At 35.4% G+C, this 17685-nt stretch overlaps 1 protein-coding gene across 1 annotated transcript in view; it reads right to left on the bottom strand.

The window, feature by feature from the left end:
- THSD7A (thrombospondin type 1 domain containing 7A) overlaps positions 1–17685 on the bottom strand; it is a 518919-nt gene that overhangs the window by 85827 nt on the left and 415407 nt on the right. The window contains exons 12-13 of the mRNA XM_009002347.5: positions 6805–6999; positions 5642–5905 (exon numbers count right to left, since the gene is read on the bottom strand). Of these exons, the coding sequence (XP_009000595.1) occupies positions 5642–5905; positions 6805–6999 (459 nt within the window). The remainder of the gene's footprint in view (positions 1–5641; positions 5906–6804; positions 7000–17685) is intronic.

Raw genomic sequence — 17685 nt, 5'->3', positions numbered from 1 at the left:
GGTAATCACTATTACATGGAGGTGTTGATTGTTTTACAGAAGACAGCACCATCCTGAGGTTCTGGAGGAGGGACTCCCTCTATGTGTATCTATGTGCAAGATACAGTAGAATCTTGCACATTAAAATATTGTCCAAATGCAGATTCTGACTCAGCAGTTCTATAATAGGGGCTGACTTTGTATATTCTCAACAGTTTCCCAGTGATGTTCACACTGCTGGTCTGTAGATCACATTTTGAGGGGTTTAGATCCCAGATGCTAATAACAAATAGCCCAGGCTGGTAGGCTGTTTTGTAAATAAAGTTTTACTGGAACACAGCCATATCCATTTGTTCATGTTTTGTCTATGGCTGCTTATATGTTCTAATGGCAGGTTTGAGTAATTGTGACAAAGATCTTTTGGCCCACAACTCTTGAAATATCTGTTATCTGGCCCTTTAAGAAAACATTTTGTGATGAGTAGTGTAGCCTAACAGCTAATTCTTGAGTTACCTCATAGTCTCCCCATGTTGGCAAGTATTTTAAAGGTATCAGTAGCAATATTTCACAATATTAGGCAATAGGAGAGCTATTAAACATATTAAACAATGCATATTAAATCATGTGGGCTCTGGAAGAAATATAATCAAATAAGACTTTCTGCTTGATAACAGATGATGAGGCATTACAAATATAATTGAATTTAGAGTATTTGTTGATAGTGCCTTATGGTTTACATTGCTTATGTGAAATAGCAAAAACAAATTTTCTGAGGGTAAAGGTTTAAAAGAAGTGTATAGTAGGAATTATATAGTTCATAGAGCTCAAGATTGGAGCCTCTGGCTTTTTTTTTTTTTGGAGACGGAGTTTTGCTCTTGTTACCCAGGCTGGAGTGCAATGGCGCGATCTCGGCTCACTGCAACCTCCGCCTCCTGGGTTCAGGCAATTCTCCTGCCTCAGCCTCCCGAGTAGCTGGGACTACAGGCGGGCACCACCATGCCCAGCTAATTTTTTGTATTTTTAGTAGAGACAGGGTTTCACCATGTTGACCAGGATGGTCTCGATCTGTTGACCTCTTGATCCACCCGCCTCGGCCTCCCAATGTGCTGGGATTACAGGCTTGAGCCACCACGCCCGGCCGCCTCTGGCATTTTACACTTTATCCAACTCACCTTCAAAGTATACCTTTTAACTAAATCAAAGAGAGATGTTATTCCTTATTTTACCACAAATGAAAACAAAGAGAGTTAAAGAAATATCCCAAACACCAAATAAAGTTGTAAACATAGAAAGTTGTCACAATTACTAATATGAACCATGAGGTTAAGCTGCTTTTCAAATCCAGTATGATACAAATCAGACCATTCAGAACAGGCAGGCTTAAATGGCAACAAAAGAGACCTTCCAATATTGTTGTTACTAAACTTACTCACTGGAATGGGTATGTAACTATTATTCCTTCTTACATCTAGTAGAGATAAACAAGAATATATGATTAATATCATATAGAAAGTATGTGGCATGTGTAGCTCTTATGTGTTAGTTACTCTCAAGGATTTGATTATTTCCCAGAAATGTGATACAAAGGGAAGGATATTATCCAGAGGAGGTAAAGTGCCTTAGCCTGACTGTGGACCAACCGCAACTCCAGCAGGCTGCATGTAACTCTTTATCTGGAAAAAAATCATTCTCTCCAGCTTTTTATCTGTCCATTCATTCTACCAGTTTTGTTGAGCACCTACTGTTCTAGGTATTTAGGATACATCAGTGAATAGGATAGTCTTAGATATCCTCATCAATCTCTATTCTTGAATGGGAGATAAAGAATAAATAATAAGCATAATAAGTAAATTAGATGGTATGTTATAAGATGATACACACTTTAGAAATGCAAAATGCTGAGCAGGATAAAAGGATTTGGGAGCACTGGATCAGGCTGAGGGGCGGCACAATACAATTCCATCCTTTATATTCAAACAGTAATCTGGTATCTGGGCTACCTCTAAGATTCTTTAGGTAAGCTGGGCTACCTCTAAGATTCTTTAAAATATGAAGATTAAATGATATAATAAAAACATTCCAAATATTCTGCTCTTTGTTTTGTAACATTTTGACGATGATTAACTTGAGCAGTACCTAGTACTGGGAAGGCTCTCAATAAATTTCTAATAAACTAATCAACCAATATCTCAGCGGAATCTCGTGATGATTTTGATTTTTGATTTTTAATTTAATTTTTGAGTGATTAAAATTGTTGCAGCAATTTTAATCACTCAAAAAGTCGAATTACACATTTTTTAGTCATCATGAGATTCCTCTAAGATATTGGTTGATGAAGCCATCATTCTCAGCAAACTAACACGGGAACAGAAAACCAAGCACTCTATGTTCTCACTCATAAGTGGGAACTGAACAATGAGAACACATGGATACAGGGTGGGGAACATCACACACTGGGGCCTGTCAGGGGATGGGGGCTAGGGGAGGGATGGCATTAGGAGAAATACCTAATGTAGATGATGGGTTGATGGGTACAGCAAACCACCATGGGTTGTGTATACTTATGTAACAAATCTGCATGTTCTGCACATGTATCCCGGAAGGTAAAGTATAATTTAAAAAAAAAAATTAAAAACTGCTAAAAAAATTGTTGCTGTAGTGATACAATCCAAGATTTCATACCGAGAGTAAATATACATAATTTGTATTATGATTTTAGTACAGATAAATGCCATAAATGTGCTTATAAATCAACATCTGTGCAGTTACTATATTTAATACCATGCATCAAGATGAACATTTATGTGGCTCCCAAAGTATACTTTAACATCTGATTTTGGCAACATAGTTACATCACTTTTCAGCACAGAGTCTATTATTACACGGAAGTTCAAAAATAAAAGAATTCTGCCTCAACTTTAAGACATTAAAAAAAAAAATGACCCAATGAGAAACAGTCTACAATAATATAATTAAACTGGTGAGAAGTCAAGCTGCTTTGTGAATAAATGGTATTATGATCCACAGATGGACAACAGTGATTAAACAGAAATACCCTAAGGTCACTATTGAATAGGGGATTATTGTCATTGCACTGCACACATATGGGGATCAATTTTATCTTTAAACTGAAAGCAGGAAGAGACTTTTTCTCGAGAGCCACTTAAAAACCATTCATCTAGAAAGCTGATTTGGCTGGAAGAAAGCAGTTGTCACAGAGATTACAATTAGGGAATGACTGGGAGAGAGTGGCAAAGTCGGAACATTCCACAAACACCAGAATTGACGGTACATATTTAAGGAAAGTAAGAATTTCCAAAGAAATGAGGCATTAGAGATTCATTTCTCCAGACTTTACTTTGAGTAATTATGTTAGTAAATGTTAAATATCTCATTGGACATCCCATCAGATACCAGATTGAGACAGCAATGATGCAGGACATACAGAAAAACTAAGCAAGAACCATACACTTTGTTAAGAATCTTTCTTAGATACTTTCAGAATCCTTGTGAAGTCAACGTCATCATGGTTTCATCATTTTTCTATAAGAGCATTTCCCTAGAATACAGTTCTGCATCATTCATGCTGTGAATTGACAATGCTAAAATAAGAAATGTATACTGCCTTTGGGAAATTTCAATTATTTTTGTTCTTTTCCTTTTTTGAAGTGATCAAACATTTCTGTGAGGGTCACAGAATATTTTAAATGATTTTTCTAAATATAAGATTGACTGAAGTAGCTTGCTGATGCTCTCATGCATCTAATTAACAGATCAAGGCAAAAGTGAGAAAATATGAATGTTATTCTGGAAGTTCACAGGTAGTGTTAAATGATTGTTTTATTGATTCACTATGCATAAGAAGCTGAAATCTGACCACTTATATGCTGCCTTCCACAAAAAACACATTTTTAAAGTGATCTTCAATTTTGTATTTTAATGGCTAATTATGGTTTTCTATATTATCACCTCAAAATAGAAAGGGAATTTAGATTTTTCTTGGTATCTAATTTATAATGTTTATTTTCTTGGTATCTAATTTATAATGTTAATTTTCTTGGTATCTAATTTACATGTTATTTGATGTAGAGAATAAAATATTCAATTACTCTTTGAGATGTTTCTCAAAGCATACCGATTATAAATATTAAATTCCCTTTACTTTTATAGTTATTGTTCTGAAGGCATGTGATAATCTTCAACTCAGCAATGCACATATATTAACCTGAAAAATACTTATATCTAGAGCTTCAATATTGTGGAGTCTTTGGGATTCATACCATTAGACTGTTTTTCTTTACCTTAACTATACACAAAATTTATTAATGGATCTGGAGATTGATTGCCCAACATCGTGATTGTACTTAACATTACTGAACGATATACTTAAAGATGGTTAAGATGGAAATTTCAAACATATTATGGGGTACGTGTGATATTACAGAGTATATACTTGTAATGATCACATCAGTGTAACTGAGATACCCATCACCTCAAACATTTATCATTTCTTTGCATATCATTAGACTTTGATACACTAGGAACTATGTGATAAGGTAAAAACAAAAGGGCAAGACTTCTAGAAACTTCTTTGTAGGGAGATGTTTAGAAGATTTCAATAACTACGTCACCACAATACCTTGATTGTTTATAAACGTGAGATGGTTTTATTAGTTAATGTTGTTTTCTGAACCATGTAATAAAACTAGAGCAGCACTATTCCAATGGCAGGAGTTACTAATATTTTGGCAAGGTTGGAGGATAACTGCTATGTACCATGCTCCTAGCAATTTAACTCATCTTTTTGGGTCACTTCTATCAAGTAAGTAAGAGATCATTCTCTAGTGTTTGCAAATATGTGGTATCTATGTTTCAGGCTGCCCCACTGTGAACTGCTTTCATTCCATTGTAAAAAGACAAATGTGTTAAAATAAAAGAATAATGGAGAAAATTGCTTAATACTGCCTATATTGGGATTAAATATATTCTGGTTAAAGATGGCAATGTTCACAAACTTTTGGCAACACAATTATTACTGCTGCATTTTTGCTTTCTTTTTTGGTTTAGAAAATAAAAGTGGGCACAGTTTCCTAGGAGTATGTACACTTTCTGTGTTTTGTGTATGTGTGTGTGTGTGTGTGCCAATTTGAACTTAATGGAGAATTAATAAATGTTTGAGTTTTCACCATTTACTAGTTTCCATCTTCTCTGCTGGTTAATGACATTTTGGGCACATGGCAAAGCTTGCCAGTTTGGTTGTAAAATGTCTGTTTAAATCTCAAACAGATTGAAATCTTACTTCCTCCTTACTCCCTTTCTATGCACAGACTTGTTGGGGATTGTTGAGTATATCCAATGTACAGGCTCTTGATAAGTTCTGGAGGACCTTTCTGGCACCAGTTTTGCCTACCCTTTGTAAGATGTGGGCCCCATCAGGCTTCCTGTCACCATCTTTGGGACTTAAGTTGTCAACTTCTGGACAAAGAGGCAATGCCACTGAATGTCCTGTTATATATAAATGATATATGTATAGTATGGTGCTTCAGAGTTTAATTTAGAACACACTTCTTTAAACCTTCACTTCCATTCTACTATGATACATGTGCCTCTTCCCTCCACACTCATGAAGATAGCAAATATATAACAATAAAAACTGACTTACCATGGCTGTTACATCTGGATGTTTCCACGAGTCTGCCATTTTGATCATAGCATGCCATTGCTTGGTAACGATATCCTTGTCCACATTCCTTGATGTCTCCTTGTACTTTCATTCCCAACATCACTTCCACTTTTCCCTCTGGTAAAATACAGTCTGACCAGTTCCCCACAGGCTGTGCATTGTATTTGTCACAAGGACAATACTGAGTCTCAATCAGGGGATACAAATGGGAATTTTTACATTTTTCCTTCTTTTTACTTTTCCCTGTGGAAGAGAAACAACCAGACAATTTAAGCTGGAAAATATCATTATTAATTTCACACATCCCTAAATACTCTACTTTCCTAATTTCCTTTTCTCCATTTTTAATCCTATTTAACAGTAGCCTATAAATCCATGCTATTTTCTCACCCCACAGTGTTTTCTGTATAGGCTCTTGTTGGTATTGTGTGCTTTGCATAGCAAAATTTGCATTGTTCTTTCAGAACACTCTTTTTCACATACTTTTAAATTATACTACATATAACTAATTACATTATATTTACCTCTCACCTTCATAAGCTGTGTTATATAGTTTTTGACAGTCTTCATTATATAGGTGGTTCATTTTTTAACTTAAGTGCTGAATAGTCTACTAGCACCAATATTTTTAGGTTTCTTTTGCCATTGGCAATACTTCAGATGCACCAAGCTTTAGTTCTTGCTCATTATATTCCTGCTTTTAGTCATTATTATGGCTTAAAACACAGTTTTCAGATGCAGAATTAATGCTATATTCCCCTTTCTAGGTGAGAAAGGATAATCTGAGGCTCTGACAGTGAGAATGGGTTAAGTAAATAAAGTAGCAACTTTCTCTTTTGTCCCCCAAAGACTTTGCTACAAGCACTTTACAGTCTGCAGGTGGTCCACTAAACGATCATGTCTACATTGGAAAATAATCTACCGCACATTATATCGGGAGTCAGAGTTCAATTCTCAAGGCTTCCTTTTCTTTCTGCTGAAAGAACATAATGCTTTTATCACTGCCAACTGAATTTAAAATACACATCTGAATTCACTGGTATATTATCTTTCAAATACATTGTCAGAACTATCTTAGTTTGACTTGTATTGTGTTTCTATACTTTGACGTGCACTGGCTTTGATGTCCCAATTATTCTTACCAACAAGAGTACGCTTTCTGGTTCTAACTGCACCACAGTCTCCATTGCATGAAGAAAACTTGGACCAGCTGGTCAGCTGACAGTCATCCTGGCAGGGGATCTGGCAGGTTTGGGTAAGAGCTGGCACAGGGCCTGCATACTGCAGGCACTCATGGATTCCAGCCTGTCCTCCATCTTGCTTGCGACAAGTAATGGCTAAAAGAAAAACATAAAACTGTTATAACAAATTCAAACATCTGATTTCTCTATAATTTAGAAGCTAACCTAACATTTGGTTAAGCAATCAGAGAAAGCCTCTTTTAATTCCTTCCTTATGGTAGAAATCTTGTAGGAGTATTTCTAATAATCGCATTTGCCATTATATTGGTTTTATAGTTTTTTTGTTAATAAAACATAACCTTGAGTGATTTTTGTGGCACAGAAAAGTGGACACATGCACACTTGGCATTTAGCAGTTTTAATTATATGTATTCCGGGTTTCAATTGATGTCACATGTAGGATATTTAGAAATAAAGTTTTAAGAATGTAAGGCAAATCATACATGGGTTCTGATAATAATAGTTTATGTTGAGCATAGGATGTTTGCAGAGGGACTGGAAGACACCAGGTACCTCTAATATTGTTTGATATCATTGGACATCCTAGAATATCTAAGAAAATGTGTTTTAGTGGCCACAAGCTGATTGGTAGGTTGAGGTCAGGAAGCTGTGTTTATAGAACTTATCATGAAACTGCAATGGCATGGAAAGTATGTTCACTGCAGTACACTGCAAGTTTACTAGGATGGGTTGGAATGACGAATAGATGGGCAGTGTCAAAGTCCTCCATCTCCTCCTTCTACAAGTTCTTCACATGCACAAAACTCAACCTTGCACTTAAAAATGTTCAATACTCTTAATTCATTATATTAAAATTTATATTTCTTGAATTACATAAAAATTCTTAAAAAATCAGTTTCAATAGATAGAAATTATTTCTTCTAAGATATTGTTCTACTGACTTAAAATAAAAAATAATATTTTTATTTATTGAACACACACACACACACACACACACACACACACACACACGATTGCCTTATGGTAACAAGTCTTAAAGAAAAAGAGCATGTATGTTTAAAGTCCATTTTCTCCCTAAGCCATTTTCTTCCTATTGGTTTTAAAAACAACTCACTTATTAATTGAGGAAGCAGATAAAACATTTAAACCTTGGTCCTAAAGTTGTCTTGACTGAATTATCTTAAATGGCCTCATTCAGAGTGATTTACATGGCTTTTTCAGGTTTATGGTCTAGGCTGAAACTGCAGCTGATCTCTGCCCTCTTCAGGATTCCATCACCATGAAATCAAGGTGAAGGAGCCTGATATTTTTGACATTTCTACACCTGCCATTTGGAAGCAGGATTGACCCTTTTAAATACCTAAAACTTAGTAAGTGCTGATGGCTCATGGACAAAGCTGCCAATGGCACAGAAGGCCTCAGGTTAGACAACACTGTCTGGATCTATATACTAAAACCTCATGCCTAGGAGTACAAGGCTTTGTAATAGAGTGTGTAAAGGGACATAACTAGCAATTTTAGCAAGGCCAGATGTTCTCTGTGTAGTTGAACACAACTTAACGCAACTGCTTTAGTCCTAACATAAAAGACCCTTCTACATTGTTCAAATGTGGACATACTTCCCTATTTCTTAGCTTTAGATGTGCTTTTCATTAAGTGCACACGACTGTGGAAGAGACAAGTTGTCAGAAAAGAACAGGGACCTCTAAATTTTTAAAAATATGAAAATCCTGGTTGGTAGGGTGAACAGTTGTGGCCTTGATAAATATTAGATGACAGAAAAAAAATCATTAAGTGTCTCAAAGAGAATCTACCCACTTGAGGGAGGACACATCTGGCGATCTGTGTTTATCACAGCGGTCTAAAATAGAGGTTCTTAGGTCTGGCTAGAGATTATAATCCCCTGGATTACTTTTGGAAGATACCTATGCCCTTGCTAAACTCTAATATTCTGATTTCCCTGGTTGAGGTTAGGGTCCTGGGAACTGCAATACTTTTTAAGCTTTCTGATAATTTAATTACGCAGGCTATATGAGAACCACTGCTCTAGTAGGTAACGTATTTCCACCTGCATCAGAAACACCTAGAATGCTATTAAATTTGAAGATCCCTGGACCCAAGAAAAGTTCCATAATCTGGACCCATCCAGATAATGAGGTATCTGTTATGGGGTCAAAGAATATGTACTTTTTTCCCAGATGCTCAGGTGATCCTTATGCACATTCAAGTTTGAGACCCACTAGCTTGAATATTCAAGGTACAGGAAGGGTTCTGGCAAACACGTATGGCTAAGACAGAAAGTCCTTCTTTGGTACCTAATTGCCCTGGTACCATGCTAAGCTTTGGGAAACAATGGTTGAACATTGTATGAACTAAAAGAGCTCTAAACTTGGAGTGCAAAGGAAGGACATGACAGAAACATAGACAGGGACTAGATTAAAAAAAGAGCATCCAGATAGTTTAGAAGAACATCTGTAGCATAGTATAGGAGAAATCCCCAAGATGCAGGCTATAAATGAGCTGACGTGATTCTGAAGTTCTTTCTACACCTGTCATTTGGAAGTAGGACTGACCCTTTTAAATACTTTAAACTTAATAAGTGCTGATGGCTCATAGACAAAGTTGCCTCAAGGATGCTCAAAAGAAAGAATTGATAACCAGAAAAATATTAAACTTTTTACTATTCAGGACATGCCAGAGCCTCAAGAATGATGTATTTGGGGGATAAGACATGTGATCATATGAGAATCCTAACTGTGAAGAGGGTTGAACTGTTTATAACTAAAAGACAACTAAAAATTACCAAACTAAATTTGGGTTCTTTGAAATGAGACTTTTACCTATTTATCCAATTTAACTATTTGAAACAGACTTGAATATAAATCTTTTGTGTAATTAGATAAAACTGACTTAGGTTCTCTATTAAGGGTCTTTCTTACAAATTTTATTTCAGAATTGCTCCAACCGCTATCCTATTATGTGACACCAAAAAGAAAAACAAAATGAAATAACACTTCTACCAATACAATTCCAGAAATGATTTATTTTGTGCAGATATACAGTATTCACATAAATTGGAATCCCTTTCCCTATATACCTGTACTACAAAAAACTTATGTACTTCAGCTAGCTGAAAAGAAAAAAAAATGTGTAAAATTCCCACAGCTATTCTCAGTAACCCACTCAGCACTTTACACACCTCATCTGAGATTTTAGACAGCATACTTTTGGAACAAATTACTCATACAATGTTATCCAAACAAGTAGCAACAGCACCATTTGTACAATAAATACATTCTCCTACATCTCAACTTGTTTGGAATCTGACTTAGAGGAAACACAATTCAAACACAGAAATGCAATCTGAAATGAACTTCCCACTATTAGGGCAAGGAAAATACAAATGTTTGGAAAGGAAACCATCTGGTCTCTCAACTTTATAAATCTTAAAAATCATTTCTAAAACAATGAAAACTGGCTGGTTTGAACTGTAGAAAAGACTGATCATACTAAGAGCATAGCTTCTTAGCACACCAGAAAACACATAAACAGACAATTGAATCTGTATTTAGAGGTGAAGCATGTTTATGTGATATCTAATGATTACACATGCTCTCCTTTGAGCTGAAACCTTGTTAGCAAGATGGGGCAAAAACCATATTACCCTACAGATAATTCACCACAAAAGCTTCTCAGTGAGATCAGTAAAAATCAAAATGATTATTTTAAAGTAAGATTCTATATTTAACTCCATGTTGATTATATCCATTTACTCCATTTATTTTATTCATATAAAGCACAACAATTTTTATATAAGTGATACAGGACAGGCTGTTCCTGGCAGGTTGAAAGCATAGGAGGAATCAATATGACTGATTTGTGGGTTACATATGAATTAAGTTAAGCAAGCTTAGCCCATCAATATTGGGAAAATGGTGTAAAGATAAATTAGAAAATTTCTTCAACAAATAAGTGCTATGAAAAAAGGTGCTAGAACTGTTGTTAAAGTGACCTAAGAAATACACGAACCAAATGCAATGTGGAGACCTTTTTGAACCTTAATTTGAACAAACTATGCATAAACATTTTTGAGACACTGGAGAAAAATTAAACAGGTTCGAATATTAGATAGTTGGAAAGAAATGTTGATTTTGTTTGATGTAATAATAATACTATTGTTATGTTAAAATGCCCAAGTATTTATGGATGATATGTATTTTACTTGGACGTTGCATTAAAATATTCTAGCAAAATTCTTTTTATGTGGAGTGACAGATGATCAAGAATAGCAATATATTAAGAACTGCTAAACCCCAGTAAATGATGACTACGTGGCTAGTACTCATTATATTAGTCCCTCTATTTTTGTGTATCTTTGAAACTTCCCATAAATTTAAAATAAAAGGTTAGTACGTTGAATAAGTAGAATTAATTCTAGAATGTTTCCATGTAAATTGAGTTTTAAGATATGTTTTAAAGAGAAAAATAATAAAGGTTCCTGGACTGAAAGGGGATTGATAACATGGGCTGAGCTAAGAGGACATGGATATCTGTGTTGTGCATACATGAGTGCGTAAATGGAAGGCTACTGATGCAGCTCTGAAGCACATCAAAATGGAATTCTGGGTGTAATTGCTCATCTTCATTTTTGAAGAGGAATGAAATTTCCTTATTATTCAAGTCTCAGAAGAAGAGGGAGTTCTACTGGTCAGTGAATTACTCTTCAGCGTGTAAGGCCATGCACTCATTTTGTCTGAATAATCAGAGTGAAATAAATTGCCTGATCTAAAATGGGCACATAGAAGTTCATTACAGAAAACTGAATAGGATCAATGCCGTAGTGCACTGAAAGCTGTGGGATTATATGTAGCAAATGGTTCAAAGAGTTCTGTGACCTTATTTATTAGATTGAACAATATGAAAAAGGTTTAAACCACTGCACTAGTGTCTGAGTAGCATTAGAGACAGAACATGATCAGCTGATTGAGTAATTAAATGAGTGATTTTTTTCCTATAGTATTGGGAAAAAATGGCAATAATGAGAATAAATCATGTAGAAATGAAGAAAAAGCTTAATGTGAGTCGGGAGCTAGTTTCCAAGAGACCTAATTGTGCTTAGAAATACGATCAACCCTATAAATAATGCAAGAGGGCTCCAGTTGTTTACTAGGTAGATAAAATGATCCTGGTCTTTCTCTGCGTAAAACAGATTTTCACCGAGAAGTTTGCCAAATTATAGTTCCTAATTACAATTTGTGACTGTAGCCCTGGCACAATAGAAAGAAATGGACTTGTATTTTTTATTGATCCTAAATAGTTACCAGTGATCCCTAGTCTCATTGATGTGTATAATATATGTGAGAATACTAGGATGAGAACTTACTAGGAAATAATCAGTTCCCAGTGGAATAGCTCAGACTGAGGTTGGCTAAGATCTCCAGTTGGGATCTGGGAAGGGTTAATGAACAACATCACAACACATGGGGCATCCAAGAACAATCACAGACACAGGACGGTGCCAAGCTTATTTTACGAGCTACTATTTACAAAATGGCAAATGTTAATATGCAGATCTCCCAGAGACATATAAAACACAACCCAAATCCCCAAATTAACCAGGATGCTATTATTCACAGGAAGTTAGAGATAAACATTTTAAAATATAAATAATTCTAGAAGTTTTAAATAAGGGTGTACATATAAAGTACAAAACCTGGGTAATAACTAATAAATACATCAGCCAAAAAAGGGAATAAAAATTGTCTTGATAAAATTTCCTTAAGGCAAGCTCCTTCTCTCTTTTCTGCCTCGTTCTTCTTCCACTTCTTTTCCTTTCTGTTGCAGAATTCTCTTTTGAAAATTAACAGATGAATGTGCCCTGCCAGGATAAACTGGCCTGGATACTATGAGCCCAACCTCAATAAGGCCTCTAAAAAGCAATCTTTAAGGAAAGAACAAAGTGGATCGGAGTTTTCAGCAGAGGCTGATGCCAAGTCCATCAACATAGATTAAACCATGTAACTTAAGCATATTTGTTCACAAATAAATAAGAGCGTAAAATGGAGTTAAATTATTATATTGCAAATTCTGCATTTAGATTTAACTTTGATAGGGGAAAATTAGAACTTTCTTTTACTTTTACTTTCTTAAAGACTTTTATAATTTTTAATCAATAAGTGACAAAGGATGAGGACTCCCAGGGCCAGGAGGGCCTCTTCTAAGCAAGGTCTATTATTGAAATATTTATCCTTTTTTGTGGTCTAGATTTGAGAATGCATCCAAATTATGTTGGCTTCCATCTAAAGAGACTGATGTCAGATCTTAGTGACCGGTGACATTACAACAGATGTTCCTTGGCCAGCAAGGAAACACAGGGGCTGGTAGATTAGGCTAGACTGGGTAGATCCTGGAAAATATTAACCTTAGTTCCATCTAATCTACAGCAAGTACACTTGGCAAGATGATCAACGTGGAGATTGAGCAAGAGCACATTTGCTGTCATTTTTATGATATGTCTACTTTGAATTTCTGCAACTTTTAAAAATTCTACTTTTGGTAGAAACATGTCACAAAGTAGTAAACACTAGAATGATACACACATATCTAGAAGTAGTCATTGACATTGCTTCTTAGGGCAGTTATAAAGAAAAAAAATCAAAGCATCCAAAACTGACATTATTATGGTCACATATTTTATTTCTAATGCAAATTTCATGGTAATTCTATCTACAGTTATTATGGCTAGGTTTCAATTATATAGCCACTGACCAAGCAATAATTTAGCCTTCTAAATACCATCTGAACTGTATAAACAGAGAGAAAAGACAGTGGAGGTAATAGTTCTATTAAAAGTTGATACACTAGTGACTTGAATAGTATGAAGCAAATATAAGCTGTCTATTCATTTAAAAGTTAAAATGAAATGTGGCCAGATTTTGTGTTACTTGCATATTTCTCTTTTATTGACAATATTATAGGGAAGATGCCCACTTCAAAAGTGCTCTAAAATTTCCATATGGAATTTAACAAAGATTCAGATTTTACAGTTGCCAAATCCTGTCAATTTATTCTTTAAATATCTCTTTTTAGTTCTTATGTCATTAGAAGAAATTTCCTGGAACATAAATTTGTAATACCCAAAGCCTTGTAAAAATCCTTCACTACTTTTCTTTTTTTAATAATAATAAAAAAATCTATCTTTGCCCCTTGCCTCTAATTCACTCAGAGGAATCCTAGGCAAACTGGTCAGTGAGCTGTTCCTAAACATAAAGATTTTCCTTCTCGCCTTTTCACTTGAGTCATCTTATATTTAAAGGCTGTTTCTCTTTATGCCCTATCAGTGATTATCTTTTTTTTTCAATTCTTCAGTGGTTATTGTGTAAATACACTACTAATGTATGAATATGACTTGTAACCCAAGTCATATACACATATATTATATTTTCTGCCATGCTAAATTAAATGCATCTATTTGTTATACTTTTTTTTTTTTTTGAGACAGAGTTTCACTCTTGTTTCCCAGGCTGGAGTGCAGTGGTACAATCTCAGCTTACTGTAACTTCTGCTTCCCAGGTAGAAGCAATTCTCCTGCCTCAGCCTCCCAAGTAGCTGGGATTGCAGGTATGTGCCACCATGCCTGGCTAATTTTGTATTTTTTCTAGAGAAAGGGTTTCTCCAAATTGATCAGGCTGGTCTCTAACTCCCAACCCCAGGTGATCTGCCTGCCTCGGCCTCCCAAAGTGCTGGGATTACAGGTGTGAGCCACGGCGGCTGGCCTTATTATACATTTTTAATATCTCAAGAGGCTGGTCCTAGTACCGTGAAGGCAATGTGAAATATGTAGCATGCTTCAATAAATATTTACTTTATGAGATAATGAATTATAGTCACAAAGTTTGGATTGGTTTTTAGACACCTGAGTTACCTGTTTTCATAGCTTTCTGAAAGAGCATATTAACAAATGTACAGCTCTGTAGACTAAGATGATATAAATTTTATTCAAAAGCACAGATCCTGCACTATTGCTATATACTGAGTTGTTTCTCCCACAAATTCACATGTTGAAGTCACCAATGTGATGGTGCTATTTGAGGCTGTGGTCTTTGGGAGGTAATTAGGTTTAGATGAGGTCGTGAATGTGCAGTTCTCATGATGGCATTAGTGCTCTTCTCAGATAAGACCAGAGAGCACTCTCTCTCTCTCTCTTTCTCTCTCATGCTTTCCCCTTGCTTTCTCACTCTGCCTTGTTCCTTCTCCTCCACGTAAGGCACAGTGAGAAAACGGTTGTCTGCAAGTCAGGAAATAGGCTTCGCCTGGAACTGACTTGGCTGGCACCTTGACCTTCACATGCACCAGAACTGCGAGAAATAAATTTCTGTTTAAGCTACTTGATCTCCAGTGTTTTGTTATAGAAGCCCAAGAAACCTGATGAAACTATCACCACAACCTCTTAAGCGTTTGTTTTATAAAAGATATCTAATGTTTCCACAGAAATACTTGATGAACTTAAATAAAATGCCCAGTATGTAGCAGAGTAGCTAATCCAATTTAGAGAACACTGGGCAAAAATTACTGGTGATTCTGGCAATAATTGATATGAAATCCTGCTTCAACATTATGTCACTTTTCCTTTCAGTGTAAAGGAATTGGGTCATAAATAAACACATTGGGAGTGTATAAATTTTCTTTTAAAGCAGTTTGTGTTCTAATATATCAGAAAATCTTTTCATATAGTTTTGACATATATAAAATACAGATTTTTATCAAGACTGCATTTACTTGATTAGAAGAAACTCTACATATATTCTTCATATGACTCATTTCTGGGTAAGGATAATTCCAACAATTTTGCTTTACAGTGAATGTCAGTGCTGAGATTATAAGTAGTTACAGTTTACATTTTTTTCTTTCCCCAGATGCTCTAGGATTGATACAGTTTATAATTTTTAAAGAGACTCGGGAACATAATAGCTTCCCAAATCTTTTGAAATATGTCATGACAGCTAGTTCCTCCAATTGGAACAATTATGCTATTAATAGTATTAATAATAAAAATAAAAATCTATCTCTAAGGTCCACTTTATTTTATTGTTAACAGGTTGTTAAAAGTAGGTGTAGGCCTAGAAAGCATTTTGTTATTTGTGTTATATGTTTCTATTAATGTGGAAGGTTACAGACATTGGAGAAGAACTGAATCATAATAGGTGACCTTTTAAATGTTGTGCTGAATGGCACATGTTATATGAGAGACACACGTTCTCTCCGTTCTGTGTGTACTTAGTAAATTAACTGAATGTTCAACTTCTGAGTATGATTTATCGTGTTCTAATCAAAGGAATTTTGAGGTCTGGACTGTTTTTCTCTCCTATCTTCCATAGCCCATGCATTTTCTGATTTCACATTTAGCTCCTTTTTAATTTTTAGTTTTACTACTAAAGTTCTTAGAGCCAACATTTTATTCCTAACCACCCCCTAACAAGAATGCCACAATTTCATCCTTAAAGGCAGATATTTTTTTTTTAATTTTTTATTGAATTTTAGGTTTTGGGGTACATGAGCAGAGCATGCAAGACAGTTATTTTACCATTGTTCCAGTCTTTAAAGTCTGCTACTTGCATAACTGTAAAATAGTTCCTTTATTGCTAAATTGAATTTGTATAGGAATAGAATGTGTATACTTCTTCCCAAGTGACAAGATAAATTCCAGGGATTTTTCTGAGCCTACTGGGTAATGACTATTCATTAATAATTAATAATTTATCTAATAATATTCAGTAGTATTAGAAATTGTGACCATATCATTGGTTACATGGCTTTTGGGTTTAGATCAAGGGTCAGCAATTTTTTTCTGTAAAAGACTAGATGGGGCCGGGCGTGGTGGCTCACGCCTGTAATCCCAGCACTTTGGGAGGCCGAGGCGGGTAGATCAACCGAGGTCAAGAGATCGAGACCATCCTGGTCAACATGGTGAAACCCCGTCTCTACTAAAAATACAAAAAATTAGCTGGGCATGGTGGCGTGTACCTGTAATCCCAGCTACTCAGGAGGCTGAGGCTGAATTGCCTGAACCCAGGAGGCGGAGGTTGCAGTGAGCCGAGATCGCGCCATTGCACTCCAGCCTGGGTAATAAGAGCAAAACTCTGTCTCAAAAAAAAAAAAAAAAAAAAAAAAAAAGAGAGACTAGACGGTAAATATTTTTGGCTCTGTAGGCCATATTATCTCTTTCACAACTACTCAATTTTGTCTTGTATCATGAAAGCAGCCACAGGCAGTATGTAGAAAAATGGTTGTAGCTATGTTCCGATAAAACTAATTACAAAAAACAGGCTGTGGGCTGGACTTGGCTCATAGGCGATAGTTTGCTGACTGCTGGCATAGACAAATAGATTGATAAAAGCCCTGCAATAAACATTTCTATCTCTAGAATCACACAGTGGTAAAGTTAGCTATCTCATATCTTAGTTACATGATATTGTTCGAGTGAGAGTACAAGTAAGGACACAATAATTTAAAGTCAATAACATTTAAGATAAATTCTTTAAATTAAAGGAAATGCTTAAAGATTCAACAAATACAAACTTTTTAGAGTAAAAAGAAATCTATTAATGGTAAGGTATAATTGCTTTTACTCATATATATAATACAAGTTGTATTTTAGCGCTCTTAGCTTTTTCTGTAACTTCAGCAATTCACTCTATGGTAGTGTTATCCTAATTTCCATCTGCCATCCATGCTGTCTCTACAGCTACATTTCTACATTCAAGTGCATACCTAGATATTTCAACTTGGCTAACCTTACCATGACCTCAAATATAAAATGTA

Source organism: Callithrix jacchus, chromosome 11 (genome assembly GCF_049354715.1).
Source record: "Callithrix jacchus isolate 240 chromosome 11, calJac240_pri, whole genome shotgun sequence".
NCBI classification, from domain to species: domain Eukaryota; kingdom Metazoa; phylum Chordata; class Mammalia; order Primates; family Cebidae; genus Callithrix; species Callithrix jacchus.
The sequence above is the reverse complement of the archived record's forward strand: the minus strand, read 5'-3'. Positions and strand labels throughout refer to the sequence as shown.